The following is a 14,052-nucleotide window of genomic DNA, read 5'->3' as shown; positions in this document are numbered from 1 at the left end:
GCTTTGTTTTAGTTTATCACCTGTTTGCAAGAAGTTGCTTATGTCTCAGAACAATGGATGTCATCAATTTTACTTGCTACAGTTTTCAGCTTGACCCCTAATCAGTGCATGATTAGAAATTAATACTTATCCATATAGAAGTACCGTAACTTTGTGTTATAATATTCAGCCATTTTAATAGTAACTTACTTGTACAGTTCAGTTTCTTTTCCGGCTACTAACACTGACTATATACTTTATATTAATATCCTTTTTCAGCTCCTCCAACAGCCCCACCTGTTGTTTACGGTAAACTAATAAAAAAAAAGTCTTGTTTGTGTCATGCACCAAATGTTCCTAACCTTTCTGCCTATTTCAAGCTGAGATTTTCTCTCTTTCTCCCCCTGTTTCATTACATTTTACAAACTTATTTTGGATCTGATGATAATTTAGTGTTGTGTTACCATTCTTTTGAGCTAAATGCTTGAACTGTTTCATTATTATGATTTAATACAGCCTGTGATCAAGACCAATATTTCTAATAACTGAGTAAACATTTTATCCAAAACTGTGTTCAACATACCTCTTTAAATGCACATATTTTTATCATTAAAATTTGCCTTAATACTTATCCATCCCCACAAATCATTTACATTTTCTCCACCAAATAATGTTTAATATTCCTTTTGACCTTTTCTATGGGCTTTTGGATATGTTTGGCTTATTCCTGAGCTGTTATATGAAGAACAGCAAAATGGATACAAGTCTGAAGTTAAGTCAACAGCTAAGTGCAAGGCCTTAGACTGATGAAAATTAAAACATGAAGCTGTGCTGGGAATTAACTACTTGTTTTCATCCTTGGCCAGGGCTAGCACAAGTCTTGGATATACTCTGCCCTCATCTTTTCTTTACTCCCAAAACTTCAAAGATGTTTTGCTGTTGCATCTTCAATGAGTTTCACAGGTCCACCTTTCCTGAGCTTGGCAGAGTTTCAGCAGTTACGTCTAAACGTGGTCTGAATGTTCTCTTCCAAGACCTTTCAGCTCAAAATTTAGGGGGACGGTTTTCACCACCACAAGGTTTTGACAGTGGCGCTCCTCAGTCCCATGGAGGTGGTGCGGCATCTGGGGCAGAGCATATTTTAATTCTCAGAAATCCCCTGGGAATAATCTGCTAGGGGACACATATTGCTTGGAAGGAAATGTCTTGATCTTAAAATCTCACCCAACGACCAACAAGATCCTTGCCATGGAGGGGGAGAAAGAATCTGCCTGTTTTCATTTCCCTTCCAGATGTGAGATAAGACAAGTAAGAAAAATCATTCAACAAAGCTGCAGGAATGATTCAAAGTCCCATTTCCACAAATCACCAGAAACACTACATATGCAAACTTAAAAAAACACACCTAAGTTTAATATATTTATGTTTTGCCCTTCCACCCAAAGGATCCTCAGGAGGGCTAATAATTCAAGGTCAAAACTGACAATGGTATGTGGTCTTTAGGGGGTTTAAAACCTTTGCCCCTGCTATTTTCCCAATTCAAACCACCCCTGTCTCAGCCATCAGTTTTTGCACAAAGGAGAGAACTCTCTGTTTAATTTGGGGGTGGGTAGGGATTGCATATGGACCAGAGAAGTAGCAAAGGGTTATTACTCCCCTACTATCCAAGGTGATTCAAATTGAGCCTTACATGGTGGCAATTTGTGTAAAAACAGCAGCAGAAGCAACAACAACAATATCAGCTCCATATCTGTGCCTTTATCTTCTAGTTTGGTCTTCAAATAATTAAAAATATATAAAATAGTGGTATATCAAAACAGAGTTAGTTCTCAAACCATATAAATCTAGCACCAAAAGGTTAAAATGCACCCAGACCCCTAAAATCATCTTAAAAGTTCAGGAAAAATAAAAATGTCAGAACAAATCAGCATCAGCTGAACCTCTCTGGAGAGCAAGTTATTCACGTAGAGACAGCTGAAGCCACATTTCAAATAATCTACATATCATAATTCATTATATATCATCATGGCTTCCATCAAGGATTGGTGACAATTGTGGTTTTGGATGAATTAGAAATGCTGTTCTAAGACCCCTGCTCTCCTTCCCCACCCACCCCATACCAATTTTGAGGGGAAGTTGTGATACCATCACAGTTAAGCCCATTCAAAATGTATATTATCCAGAGTGAAGAACTGCAGATGAATAAAAAAAGAAGCAGCAGTGATGATAAACTATGGGCATGGTCAATAGCTGAGTTGTTGCTGCATACTAAGACAGGAAAGGGGAGGAAGAGGTTGGTGCAGTGCAAACGTGCTGGCAGGAACATTGGATTGCACCATGTCAACCACCCCCCTCTCTGTCCCAGTATACAGTAGCAACTCAGTTGAAGGATGGTCAGGTAAGTGGCACAGCCCCACTCTGCCATCTGCTACTTTTAAATGGCTTTGAATTGGCTTTGCCAGGTGAAATTATTATTATTATTATTATTATTATTATTATTATTATTATTATTATTAAAAAAGGAACCTTCCTAGAAAAAGAAGTGCTTCTGATCACTGTAATTCTGAAACAGTTGTTTTTTTGTTAATATGTATGCTTTTTATTTTCCTTTTTGTGTACGAGGAGACTTGCTTTCACATACAGTAGTTTTCTACTCATCATCATTAATCATTAACTGAAACTGCTGGTGAACCATACTACTTCTCAACTGTCCAGTTACCATTATTTCTTAAAACACAAGGCAATCTGGCACTGGAGTTCTTGTAACAATTATTGCTTTTTCTTCTTTTTGCATTGTTTCCCAGCAAAATCGGTTATTCATTTTCATTGCAGTTGCATGCTAGTGACCACTAAATCATTTGTACATGTTGAAAGCAGTTATGGTTAGATTTTGTTTTCCTGGATAGCAACTAATTTGTGTTTATCTTCCTTTGCGCTTATTTGGCTTGCAGATCGTCCTGATCCACCTTTTGATCTGGAATTGACAGATCATCAAGAGAGAAGTGTTCAGCTCACGTGGATACCGGGCAATGACAATAATAGCCCTATTACGAGTATGGTTCGCTATGTTTATTTGACTAAATTAAATTAAAAGGGGAACAATGTGTTACATTTAAAAGGGAGTGTGTTTTGTTCCCAGATTCTACGTAATTATATTTTTCATTTGCAATTTTCTTATTAGCTGTACACTTTTGTACCATTATTGGACACTAAATAAAATAAAAAGGCACAATCCTTTAAGGCAGGGATGGGAACTTTTCTTTTCATTAAGAGCTGGAGATCATGAGGGAGGGCCTTTTCTGTGACTTCTCTGTGTGTATGTGCTTGCTCTCTTTCAACCATCCACATTTTTTTCTCAGCCACCCACCCCTCTGTTTGCTTTGCCAGCACAGATATCAAGTTCTCCTCTTTCATGAGAATAGAATGCCTTTAAATGTGGCCATAGTAATGGCTCATCTCAGAGGAACTGGAAGTCAAATGCTGCTTCTCTCGTTGTCTTCTTCTCATCTCATTTGTCTCTCTGTGGTCTGGCTTTTCTGTTTCTCTTCCCTTTAACCAGCACCAGCCCTGATGGTGTGCAGCTGCTCCTGCCATAAACAAATGCTGCAAGCTGGGTTAGATAAGTCTATTTCTAGGACAATCTGCCAACTTTTCAGGCTATAGCATTCCTGTTTTCAAGAACATGAAAACCTCTTTTTATACAATTATCATATTTTTAAAAATATATTTATTTCTAAGAATAAAATGTTTGCATTGCATCCTAACCATTTTTCAGTATACAGAGATAACATATCATTACATAGTGAAACCTATAATAATAATAATAATCATGTTGATACCATGCCATTCCTACACTAAAAGAGGACAATTTCTTATAAAATTATATTGACATAGATATTGTCCTCAGCTCATTATAATCTGAAACATTTCCTTTTTGCTTGTTGCATGACAGAAAGTTCTCTGGTTTCTGAAGCAATCCTCTTTTATTTTATATGCAGAGTTTGTCATTGAATATGAAGATGCCATGCGTGAACCAGGGATATGGAACTACCTGACAGAAATCTCTGGGATCCTGACAACTGTACAGTTAAAGCTGTCACCATATGTTAACTATTCATTTCGTGTAATAGCTGTCAATGACATTGGAAATAGCCAGCCAAGTGAAGCCTCTGAACAATACTTTACAAAAGCTGCAAGTAAATAAACGCTATCACTTACAATTATCAGCTTAGACCATAGATAGTACTGAATTATTTGGGATGGGTAAAGAGTTTACTTAAATATAAATATTTAACTTCTAGAGCCGGATGACAATCCTACTGGGGTTCAAGGGATTGGATCAGAACCTGATAATTTGGTGATCATGTGGGAGGTAAGGATATATACATTTTTTAAAGATTTTTTAAAGAGTTTGAACCCTTTCAGAATTTGAACCCAAAGAAGGCGTCCTCTTTGGGCTCCAGGGAGGGTCTCATCACAAGCTGTAGGGCAGTGGGACTTTGTTGTGGCTGCTCAGCCTCCCCACCTAACATCTGACGTGTGGAGTAGCATAGCAGCAGTTGCTTACCCATAAGTCAGCTGAGCAGCCTCAACAAAGCCCCACTGCTCCTCTGGCTCATGAGGAGAGCCTCCTCAGTGCCTGAAGAGGGTGTCTTCTTTGAGATCTAGGGAGGATCTTCCCATGTGCTGAAGGTTTGTTTAGGCTGCTCAGCTGCTACACAGGAAACCTTCCCCATGCTTCAGCTGAGCAGCTCACTATAGCCCCGCTACACCTCTGGCTTGCAAGGACACCCTCCCCAGAGCCCAAAGAGGATGCTTTCTTCAGACTCTTGGGAGGGTCTCTTCGTGAGCCACAAGGACTCTCCAGGGTGCTCCCCATTTCCGGTTTACTGGTGGTGTACATGTGTGCAGTTGCACGCAAGTAGATCACACACAAGTGGGGAGTTGCCTGTATAAGAATAAATTTTCACTAAATTATATAAAAAGGGGAACAATGAAACTGCTCATGAACTACAATATTTCTGAAAGGGTTTGGTTGGAAATATCTAACTATGCAAGCAATAAGATTAATACATTTCACAGGAAGCACCTGGTTAAATTGGCATATTGTGGAATTCTTCAACCCAAGGTCATTGGTTTTATATAATTATTGTCTTATTTTCTGTATTTTTTTAAATGCAGTAGCTAACTATAAATATCTTCTTTTTCTTCACTTTCCATTTTAGCCCTTAAAGCATTTTCAGTCCAACGGTCCAGGGCTCCGGTACCAAGTCAGTTGGCGGCAGAAGGATGGCGACGATGATTGGACATCTGTTACAGTTGCAAATGTATCCAAATATATTGTGTCTGGTACACCGACCTTTGCTCCTTACGAGATAAAAGTGCAGGCGTTAAATGATTTGGGACCTGCTCCAGAACCAACAACAACAATTGGACATTCTGGGGAAGATTGTAAGTTGATTTTTTTTTTGATTTTTTTGCAATAATCCTTGCTGCGAGGGCTATACATTTATCGCAATGCACTGAAGCTTTGGTAGTAATTATGGTTGTGAAATATATAGATTCACAACCAAACTTCTAGACTTCTGAAGTCTCTAAAGTGTCATGAGTATGTGTAAGTTGCTCTAACCTGAGATTCATTGAATTTTCTCCAACAGTACCAATGGTTGCTCCAGGCAATTTGCAGGTACAAGTTGTAAACAGCACCTTAGCAAAAGTGCAATGGGATCCAGTTCTGTTAAAGTATGTCCGAGGTCATCTACAGGGATACAAAGTAAGTTAACCATTGTAGCCTCTGAAATAATATTTACTCTTTGTTTATATCTTTGGGGTGGGAACTTCTAGCTATGAGTTCTGAACTCTAAATATCAAAGCTTATCTCTTTTTATAGTAGTCTGTTTCATTTTCATCAGCCAGTATTTGATTGAAATAGCTGTTCTGTCAGCTTCCATGTGATTAAAGTAACTGCTGGAGCCATTGTGTTTCACTTTCTAGAAGAAAGGCCATTAGTTCATTTCTGTCAAAAACGATTTTTAGCCTGACTGCTGATATCCTTTACCCTTAAGTGCTTCCAGAAAAGTGTGACGTGAATGGTTCTGAAAATTAATATAGCATGACTCAACCAGGGATTATTCTTTCTAGTACAACTAGCATTAGGGGGGAAATCAGCAGGCTTGAATAGTTATTTTTTTCTACTGCTAATAATTGTGAATTCTACCTTCTCATATCAGCATATTAGATAAAACTTAAAACAATTCACTTTATAAATAATGTTCTGCATAAACCTGTGTTATCAAATACTATCATCCTGCTGTGCCACTAAATCACTTCAGATTTGTTTCTGATAAACTTTTTAAAGTAATAAAAATAAAGGTGAATGCAACATATATGCCGTGTAATTGTCATGGGCTTAAAAAATTAAATCACACCCTGTAACCACTGATGAACATGAACAGTCTTAAAAGCACTTGATTAAAAGGATGTGTTGGTGGGGCTTATGGGCTTTACGTCCAAATAAACATGCATAGGATTGCAAATATCCAAATAAGCATGTTTAGGATTTTGTATGCCTCATTAAAAGAGCCCCAGAACCCTAAATTGTATGTCAGAAACCTTTATCATAGTATGTTGCAAACCAGAGAAGCAGTAGATAAATATTTTAAAAAATATATATTTAATTTTTAGATTTACTATATGAAAGTGGAAAGTTTATCTGGAAGAATTAACCAGCATGTTGAAAAAAAGGCACTGTCTTTTCCTGGAAATAAGACACATGGAATGTTGCCAGGATTGGAGCCATATAGCACTTACAAATTGAATGTTAGAGTGGTTAATGGAAAAGGAGAAGGACCAGCAACCCCTGATGAAACATTTAAAACTCCCGAAGGAGGTATGCAGTTAGAAAACAATAAAGCTACTCTATTTGCATTTAATGTTTCAAATGCATTTTACATTCCTGAAAATCATAATCCTAGCAGTGATCACTAGGATTTCTTGAGTAAAACATGAATCAGATTAGAATGTGGGTCTTACATTGTTCCACTACCTAATCAGTATTACTGTACATTGTGTAAAAGGTGGAAGTAAATGTAGGGCTCATTTACACTGGCTTGTATTTGAATTTTATTTAATTTTAGTTAATAATGGTGGTGGTGGTGATGGCAAATTTGTTACTTATTATCTTTAACATGTGTCATTTTATCATCTTAAAAGTTCCGAGCGCACCCTCCTTTTTGAAGATTACCAATCCAAATCTGGATTCCCTCACTTTGGAATGGGGACCACCTTCTCATCCAAATGGTGTTGTGGTAGGATATATACTAAAGTTTCAACCAAGTGAGTAAACAGTTGTTTTTCATTTCTCAAAACACATGCTTACTGAATAGTTAATAGCAGCTTTTTAAGTTGATAATATATCTTTGTAGGGAACAGATTCAGGTAGGTAGCCGTGTTGGTCTGATGCAGTCGAAATATATAATAATAATATAATGATGATGATGATGATGATGATGATGATGATGATGTCCAGTAGCACCTTAGAGACCAACTAAGTTTGTTCTTGGTATAAGTTTTCATTCATATATATATATATATATATATATATATATATATATATATATATATTGTAGGGAACAGTTTATTAAAATTGCTTCAAATGGGAATGGGCAATGCTAAATCAAATCTGTCGAATTTTAAAACTTCCATTGTATTCCACTTCTGCATTCTTGGTGTCCCATTCTTATAGAAAGCAGGTGGCATGATAGCACTTTTCTCTCTCTCTCTCATGCAATCTGGCATCGTGTGGTTTTGGAATGCCACCTGATGGTTGAAGGCAAAATCACTGCTCAAAATCACTACCTCCTCCCATCAGCCTTCAGTTTTGATTCATGGCTGATTCATTATTTTCATTTTTTTTTTATAAATGTTTATTAAAGTTTTTAAATATAAATGCACAAATAATAAAGAATCTTACTTCTATCACAGACATAATTTCATCACTTCTTTGGACTCCCTCGCGTCTCCCGCTCCCATTTACATCGTTAAAAGTTTTTTCCAAACAAATTATCAACTTGTTTACAATCTCATGTCCACACGTTCAAATATAATCTAGCACTTCTTCCAAAAAAATTTATATTTTCTTTAGTCTCACTTATCATCAAATTTCAAATCTAATTTAGTGGTGGCCAATTTTTTATAATCTAGCATCCTTCTTAACATTCAACCAAATTACAATGTTTTTGTAGATACTTCCTGAATTTCTCCCAGTCTTCCTCCATCTTCCCTTCTCCCAGGTCACAGATTCTGCCAGTCATCTCGGCCAGTTGCATATAGTCCATCAGTTGCATCTGCCACTCTTCCAGTGTGGGTAGATCTTGAGTTTTCCATTTTTTTGCGATGAGTATCCTTGCTGCCGTTGTTGCATACATAAAGAATGTTCGGTCCTTCTTTAACCCCTCTGGCCGACAATACCCAGAAGGAAGGCCTCTGGTTTCTTAGTGAAGGTATACTTAAATACCTTTTTCAGCTCATTATATATCATTTCCCAGAAGACCTTCACCTTAGGGCATGTCCACCAGAGGTGAAAGAATGTTCCTTCGTTTTCTTTACATTTCCAACATTTATTATCAGACGAATGGTATATTTTGGCAGGTTTAAATGGGGTCATGTACCATCTATATATCATTTTCATTACATTTTCCTTCAGAGCATTACATGCGGTGAAGTTCAGCCCAGTGGTCCACAACCTTTCCCAGTCCTCAAACATGATGTTATGCCCAATGTCCTGTGCCCATTTTATCATAGCCGATTTAACCATTTCGTCTTGTGTATTCCATTTTAACAGCAAGTTATACATTCTAGATAATACCTTAGTCTTTGGTTCTAACAATTCAGTTTCTAACTTCGATTTCTCCACCTGGAACCCTAACTTTTTATCATTTTTAAAAACTTCTTTAATCTGAGCATAATGTAACCAGTCTCGCACCTTATCCTTCATTTTCTCTAGACTCTGCAATTTCCAGTTGTCTCCATCTTTTTCTAATATTTCCCAATATTTTGGCCATTTGGCCTCCATATTGGGTCTTTTTAGGGCCTTAGCCTCCAGAGGTGAGAGCCACCTTGGAGTTTTATTTTCCAGTAAGTCTTTGTATTTTGTCCAGACATTAAACACTGCTTTCCTGACAATATGGTTCTTAAAGGCCTTATTGATCTTAACTTTATCATACCATAAGTATGCATGCCAACCAAAAGCATTGTTAAAACCTTCCAAGTCCAACACGTCAGTGTCTTCGAGAAGTAGCCAGTCTTTTAGCCAGCAAAAAGCTGCGGCTTCATAGTACAACTTTAAGTCTGGCAGGGCAAAGCCCCCTCTTTCTTTCGCATCTGTTAATATCTTAAACTTAATTCTGGGCTTTTTGCCCTGCCAGACAAATCTGGATATATCTTTCTGCCACTTCCGGAAGCACTCCGTTTTGTCCACAATCTGTAATGTTTGAAACAAAAACAACATTTTTGGCAATACATTCATCTTGATAGCAGCAATTCGGCCTAACAAAGAAAGCTTCAATTTTGTCCAACTATCCAAGTCTCTCTTAATTTCAGACCAACATTTTTCATAATTATCCTTAAATAGACTCAGGTTTTTTGCTGTTATGTTTACCCCTAGGTATTTTACTTTTTTAACCATAGTTAGTTCCGTTTCTCTCTGAAACCGTTCCGACTCTATATCTGTCAAATTTTTTCCCAACACTTTAGTTTTCTGTTTATTTAATTTAAATCCTGCCACCCGACCAAAATCCTGTATCAGTTGTAATACTCTTTTCGTACTAGATTCTGGCTCCTGCAGAGTCAAAACTAGGTCATCTGCGAAAGCTTTCAATTTGTATTGTTTCGCTCCGACCTGAATCCCTTCCACCAACCGGTCCCCTCTGATCAAGTTCAAGAGCACCTCCAGAACCGAAATAAATAACAAAGGGGAAATCGGGCAGCCTTGTCGTGTTCCTTTTTCAATTTTGAACTCTTCTGTAACCACATTGTTAACTATTAGTTTAGCCTTTTGTTCTGAATATATTGCGTCAATCCCATTCTCAAACCCCCGTCCCACTCCCATTTCATTCAAATTTCCCTTCATAAATTTCCAAGAAATATTGTCAAAGGCCTTCTCCGCGTCTATAAAAATTAACACTGCTTTTGTATTTATATCTGTTTGCAAAAGTTCCAAAACGTCAATAATGTTCCTAGTATTTGCAAACATATGTCTGCCCGGGAGAAAGCCTGCCTGGTCTTTATGAATTACTTCATTAAGAACTCTTTTAAATCTACTTGCCAAAATGTCTGCAAATATTTTGTAATCCACATTCAGAAGGGAGATGGGACGATAGTTTTTAAGTTGTGTCTTTTCAGCTTCAGATTTTGGTATCAATGTGATAAAAGCTTCCTTCCACGATTCCGGCGCCTTCTTCCCTTCCATAATTTCATTACAGACCTCCATCAATGGTTGGATCAGATAGTCTTTTAATGTCTTATAATACTTGGAGGTCAGGCCGTCTGGCCCTGGAGATTTGCCCAATTGCATGTTCTGGATAGCTTGTTCAATCTCTTGCTGTGTTATTTTGTTGTTCAGGATTAATCTGTTTTTTTGTGACAACTTTGTTAGTCCATTTCTTTCCAAAAATTGTTTAATCTCAACCTCATCTTGCGGCCCTTGAGTGTATAATTTTTTAAAGTATCTCTGGAAGCACTTTCTAATTTCCATGGGGTTCTGGATATTTCTTCCTTCAATTTCTAGGTTTGTAACTGTATTTAGTTTCTGTCTCTTCTTCAACTGCCAGGCTAGCAGTTTCCCACATTTATTTGCCGATTCAAAAGTTTTTTGTTTCATTAATTTAATCTTCCATTCTATTTCTTGGTTTATCAATTTGGAATATTGAGCTTGATATAGCTTAATTTCTCTCAGAATCGGCTGTGACTTCGGATTTGATCTTAATTTCTTCTCCAATTCTTTGATTTTCTGCAAAATCTTATCTTTCCTTTCATTTTGTGTTCTTTTCTTTACAGTGTTCTGTTGTATCAAGAACCCCCTCATCACAGCTTTGCTTGCGTCCCAGATAGTTCTTTTTTCCACCGTAGTGTTCATATTTATTTCAAAATAGTCCTTCAGAGTTTTTTGGGCCTTCTTAACGATCTCCTGATCTCCAAACAAGCTATCATTCATCTTCCATCTAAAGGAGCCGGTTGGCAAAAGTGTCATATCCATCTTCAGCGCATTATGGTCGGAGCAGGTCTTTGGGCAGATTTCCACTTTTCTGACCTTGGGTGCCAGACCTCTAGATATCCATATTTGGTCGATTCTTGTCCAAGTCAGTTGGGCTTCAGAGAAGAATGTTCCCTCTCTTCCCAGGGGGTTCTTAGTTCTCCAAATGTCAATCCAGTCCATATTGTCAGCCATTTCAAAAAAGGTCTTTGGCAGTCTGCCATCTTTTGTAACATTTTGATTTTGTGACTTATCCATGTTTGTCGATACGACCCCATTCATATCTCCCATCATAATGATGTTGTTGTAGTCCAGATAGTCCAGCATGATCTCATGCAACTTCTTGTAGAATTCCGATTTCCCGTCATTTGGTGCATAAATTCCTAATATCAGAATCTTTTCTCCTTGATGTTGTATCTCAATTCCTAATATTCTTCCATGTTCGTCTTTGAATAAGAATTTAGGTGACAGGCTCTCTTTTGCATATATCACCACTCCTCGCTTCTTTACTCTGTCCGAAGATATAAATTCTTGACCAAGTCTTTGATTCATTATTTTCAAAGCACTCCACTATGCTTGTTTCAGGTTTAGGTTTTCCATGTCTGTATGGTCTGTCTGTCTGAGTTAACCTTGCCCAACCCTCCACAACTGTTGGTGTGCTTCTTCATTTAAAAATAATAATAAAGTTCTTTCCCACTCCATTCCCTTTCAGCTTGCCCCATCAAACGTTTTCTGCTTTTCCGGCATCTGTCACACTCCTTCCAATTATTATTATTATTATTATTTTAGCCTCTGTTTTCCTCCCTGCTTGCCTTGGCTACAGCCTTAGAGACATGAAGAAGATAACACACAAATCCATGACTTTCCACGGTACCAGGGAGCAATGCTGCATAATTCAATTTTTACCTAGGGCTGCTGAAAAACATACTGCTTAGTGTGCCAAAACATGTGTGCCATATGGCTACATAGAATCATAGAATTGTAGAGATGGAAGGGGCCCTGAGGATCATCTAGTCCACCCCCCTGCAATGCAGGAATATGCAGCTGTCCCATACAAAGATCAAGCCTGCGATCTTGGTGTTATCAGCACCATGCTCCAACCACCTGAGCTATCCATGGTCACGTGATTAAGGGAGTTTACTAATTCAATATATGTAGTAAAGTCTGGTGCAATGCTTTTTGATGTAACAGTGATGTGCTTCCAAACAAGTACTTAACTATATTATTTGTGCTGTCTTTCAACAGTTAATAACACACATGAATTAGGCCGCTTGGAAGAGATCAGTATACCAGCCAATGAGACCAGCCTGATATTAAGCAACTTAAATTACAGCACTCGATACAAGTTTTACTTCTATGCACAGACATCAGTTGGAGCTGGAAGTCAAATAACAGAGGAGGCAGTAACAATTATGGATGAAGGTAAGATGGGTATGTATAAAGAACGTCCACTTACATTTGAATAATTGTGCCATTTTTCTCTCTCTAAAAATAAGTGAATTTAGCTGTCTGTAGTAGGAGAATTGTCTCTATGGTTTTGGTTTTCAAGGAAAATGTGGTGCTCTTGGAACTGCTGTAAAGTTTATCCCTAGAAAACCTGTGCATAATTGTTTTACAAGGGACTTGCATATGTATATAGTCACTTATATTTATTGTGTCATGCTAAACTATGCCTTTTAAATTGTCACATAGCTTTCCAGGCACCATAGCTGGGCTATGGTCACACGAAATTCACTCTAAAATGGCTATATGATCATCTTGCAGCTGTCTGTATTTTATGAAATGGTTTCCTTGCTTCCCAATGAAAACAAGACTTTAGGTCATATCTGGATTGCACTGATTTTAGAGATTTAATGTCTACTTTTAGCATTTCCGTGCGCTGCTCAGGTTCGCCAGAAGCGGCTTATTCATGCTGGCCACATGACCTGGAAGCTGTATGCCAGCTCCCTCGGCCAATAAAGCGAGATGAGCGCTGCAACCCCAGAGTCGGTCACGACTGGACCTAATGGTCAGGGGTCCCTTTACCCTTTAGCTTTACTTTTTAGCATTTATACTTCCTGCAGTCCTGAATGATTCAGTCAGAGCTGCCTCCCCACCTTACATTAAACCACTGTGGATTGTGCAGTTCCACATGGGTTTTTTTTCTTTGCGAGTACAGATATACCCTGTGGGGAGAAATCTCTACCCGAAATATATATTTTTACCCATACTCTACAATATCTGACCAAGTGCACAGAAAGTTGCCATTTGGACCTGCCATTTGCTTTCGTAGCTTAATCATTGGGATGTATTTGAGCAGATACCACAGGATCATTAGCATGAAAACAATAGTCACAAAGCCATGTAAAAGCACCTGTATACTGCAGCTGTCTATGCATTACCATCATATACCCCGAATATAATGCATCGTATTTTGTATCAGTTCTCGAGTTTTGGCTGCTGCATCAGGATTCCTAATTAAAGCCTGTTCTGCGGGTATAATACTTTCCTCTGAATCACTGTCCTGAATCTAATCGTATCCAAAACAGGGATTAAAGCCAAAACCAAACATAGCATAACACGTAAGATGCTAAGCAGGGGCAAGTTACAAGTGAAAGAAACTATAAAGTGACCTTCCCTCACAAAGCAAGTATTGCTGTTTTTGAAGATGCCAGACTAAAAAGCAATGCTGGTCACTTAGAAAAGAAAAGAAAAAGCTGTCAGGCAAGTCCTTTATTTGGACAAAGCAACCGACAATTGTCCTAAGTTTGGCAGAACAAGGAAGTGTCTTTATTCTGGAAAACTGCTATAGTGTGTGTGTGTGTGTGTGTGTGTGCACGCGC

General features: G+C 38.0%; 1 protein-coding gene across 16 annotated transcripts in view; it reads left to right on the top strand.

Moving 5' to 3' along the window:
• The window catches only part of NRCAM (neuronal cell adhesion molecule), a 141,334-nt gene that overhangs the window by 93,474 nt on the left and 33,808 nt on the right, over nt 1-14,052 (top strand). For 6 of the 16 annotated variants that reach the window (XR_014160505.1, XM_081877812.1, XM_081877820.1 and 3 more), the window contains 9 exons: nt 259-288; nt 2,931-3,032; nt 3,978-4,175; nt 4,281-4,351; nt 5,205-5,430; nt 5,637-5,752; nt 6,664-6,868; nt 7,192-7,314; nt 12,476-12,661. Coding sequence is in view for 15 of the 16 variants with exons in the window: in XM_081877812.1 (XP_081733938.1) it covers nt 259-288; nt 2,931-3,032; nt 3,978-4,175; nt 4,281-4,351; nt 5,205-5,430; nt 5,637-5,752; nt 6,664-6,868; nt 7,192-7,314; nt 12,476-12,661 (1,257 nt within the window). In the remaining variant the exon portion in view is untranslated. The remainder of the gene's footprint in view (nt 1-258; nt 289-2,930; nt 3,033-3,977; nt 4,176-4,280; nt 4,352-5,204; nt 5,431-5,636; nt 5,753-6,663; nt 6,869-7,191; nt 7,315-12,475; nt 12,662-14,052) is intronic. The other 10 variants (XM_081877819.1, XM_081877818.1, XM_081877813.1 and 7 more) reach the window with 3 other exon arrangements.

This window comes from Podarcis erhardii, assembly GCF_964252035.2.
Source record: "Podarcis erhardii genome assembly, chromosome: 10".
NCBI lineage: Eukaryota > Metazoa > Chordata > Lepidosauria > Squamata > Lacertidae > Podarcis > Podarcis erhardii.
The sequence above is the reverse complement of the archived record's forward strand: the minus strand, read 5'-3'. Positions and strand labels throughout refer to the sequence as shown.